The sequence below is a fragment of the Nematolebias whitei genome, chromosome 19 (assembly GCF_014905685.2).
Source record: "Nematolebias whitei isolate Nwh7 chromosome 19, NemWhi1, whole genome shotgun sequence".
NCBI classification, from domain to species: Eukaryota; Metazoa; Chordata; class Actinopteri; order Cyprinodontiformes; family Rivulidae; genus Nematolebias; species Nematolebias whitei.
This window is the reverse complement of record NC_056516.1, coordinates 40038475-40040707: the sequence shown is the minus strand read 5'-3', so window position 1 is coordinate 40040707 and position 2233 is coordinate 40038475. Positions and strand designations below refer to the sequence as shown.

Below are 2233 nucleotides of genomic sequence, written 5' to 3'. Positions count from 1 at the left end.
TGTTGTTGTTGATGTTGTTGTTGATGTTCATGATGTTGTTGTTGTTGTTTATGTTGTTGTTGTTGTTGTTGTTGTTGTTGTTGTTGTTGATGTTGTTGATGTTGTTGTTGTTGTTGTTGATGTTGTTGTTGTTGTTGTTGTTGTTGTTGTTGTTGTTGTTGTTGTTGTTGTTGATGATGTTGTTGTTGATGTTCATGATGTTGTTGTTGTTGTTGTTTATGTTGTTGTTGTTGTTGTTGTTGTTGTTGTTGATGTTGACTATTGGTCTTTGGGTAAAAACGTTCAATTTATAATTTAACTCCTGAAGTTTGGGTCAATAAACGTCTTAAATGTCGGTCAGAACCTGTGATCCAGAACCTGTGGTCCAGAACCTGTGGTCCAGAAACTTTGATCCAGAACCTGTGGTCCAGAACCTGTGTTCCAGAACCTGTGATCCAGAACCTGTGGTCCAGAACCTGTGGTCCAGAACCTTTGATCCAGAACCTGTGGTCCAGAACCTGTGATCCAGAACCTGTGGTCCGGTCCCGTCCCTGTATGTCTCATCTGTTGTGTTCCTCCTAATGAGCCGAAGCTGAGGTTCTGCAGACGTTCTTGTTTGTCAGAGAACCCAGATCGGATCAGAACTTTGGACTCTGTGGAACAAAGACATGGTCTGGTCTCTGCTGTCCTCTTGTCTCTCGGGTCCTGGATGAAGTCCTGGTTCAGTTTCTGGTTGGATTTGTTCTTTCTGTCCTTCTGAGAGGTTTTTGGAACGACTCGTCTTGTTGTGTCCGTCTTTTGGACAAATGTGTTCATGGTGTCCCCCTGTGTCCCCGCAGGGAGTCTCAGTCCAGGCCAGTGATGCTTCACCATCAGGACCAGCATCTGGACCCAGACCAAGGAGCCCCCAGGAACAGCTCCTCACTTCGGAACAAAGACACCAACTTCAACTTCCTGCCAGGAGAACACGATGAAGGCTTCACAGGGAGGAGAGGACGAGGAGGAGATGAGAACAGGAACCCGGTCCGACCCCGGAACCTAGCACTGGGCCGGGACCCTCAGAGTCCAGCCTCCTCAGGTTTCCACCACAGCTCAGGGGTCCTGTCGCCGCGGTCCCGCCTGCCCTGCTGGAGCCCCCTGGAGCCCCTCCCTGAAATTGAGAGCGGGGACGACGGGTACGGTCGGGTTCCTCCTGACGGGGCGGAGGAGCAGAGGATGGAGGAGGAGGAGGAGGAGGGCAGGGCGGCGATGAAGAACGATGGGACGAAACAGACGAGGGACGACGGTGACGACGAGCCGGACGACGAATGGGGAGACAGCGACTCTGAGTCCGAGTACAGCTGCCGCTCCGGCGCCAGCATTTCCTCCCTCAACATGGAGGGCGGGGGGGAGGCGGCTCTGACGAGCGGCTGGGACCGGGTCGGAGTCGGAGAACCCAAACCGAGCCAGGAGGAAGGTGGTGTGACCAGAACCGGCAGCAAAGACACCACTGGGAGGCAGAGGAGCTTCAGCCGTAGCTCCCTGACAGGAAGTGACCCAGAGGGCCGTCAGGATGAGCGTAACCATGACGACGACCAGTCCTCCAACACGGACGGCGAGCTGCCGGAGCTGCCGGAGCTGATGGACGGCGTGTGGACGCTGCAGGAGCGCGAGCGCTTCAAGGCGCACGAGATGGAGAAGCACCAGGTGCAGCTGACCATGTACCGCCGGCTGGCTCTGATCCGCTGGGTCCGAACGCTGCAGAGCCGGGTCCAGGAGCAGCAGAACCGCCTGCAGTACAGCTTCGATGTCATCCTGACCCACAGGAAGGAGCTGCTGCGCGTGGGCGCCGCCAGCGTCAGCCAATCATAGAGCGGCGCGCTGTGGGCCGCCCAGAGAGGCCCATGTAAACCGGACGATCTAAAACCGTGACCCACGACGGCCACATGAGTTCCTTCAGACCGGGACGTCTGTCGGCTGCTAAAACCTTTCAGCTGCTAAAACCTTTCAGCTGCTAAAACCTTTTAGCTGCTAAAACCTTTTAGCTGCTAAAACCTTTCAGCTGCTAAAACCTTTCAGCTGCTAAAACCTTTCAGCTGCAGTCGGACTCTAAAATGTTTAACCCTTTAAATTCTGTACAACCACCGGTTGCCCAATATCAGTGTGATCAGAGGGAGGTTCCACGGCAGAAAAGATGGCCCTGCCCTGACCTACTGGGTGGCATGGTGTCGATAACGAGCTGGACTCGTTAACTGACTCGTTAACTGACTCGTTA

At 54.1% G+C, this 2233-nt stretch overlaps 1 protein-coding gene across 2 annotated transcripts in view; it reads left to right on the top strand.

Moving 5' to 3' along the window:
- Positions 1-2233, top strand: part of LOC119425209 (UPF0500 protein C1orf216 homolog) — a 3629-nt gene extending 1396 nt beyond the window's left edge. For both annotated transcript variants that reach the window (XM_037692734.1, XM_037692733.1), the window contains exon 2: positions 819-2233. In XM_037692734.1, coding sequence (XP_037548662.1) covers positions 841-1830 — 990 coding nt within the window. In that variant the 5' untranslated portion in view covers positions 819-840 and the 3' untranslated portion in view covers positions 1831-2233. The remainder of the gene's footprint in view (positions 1-818) is intronic.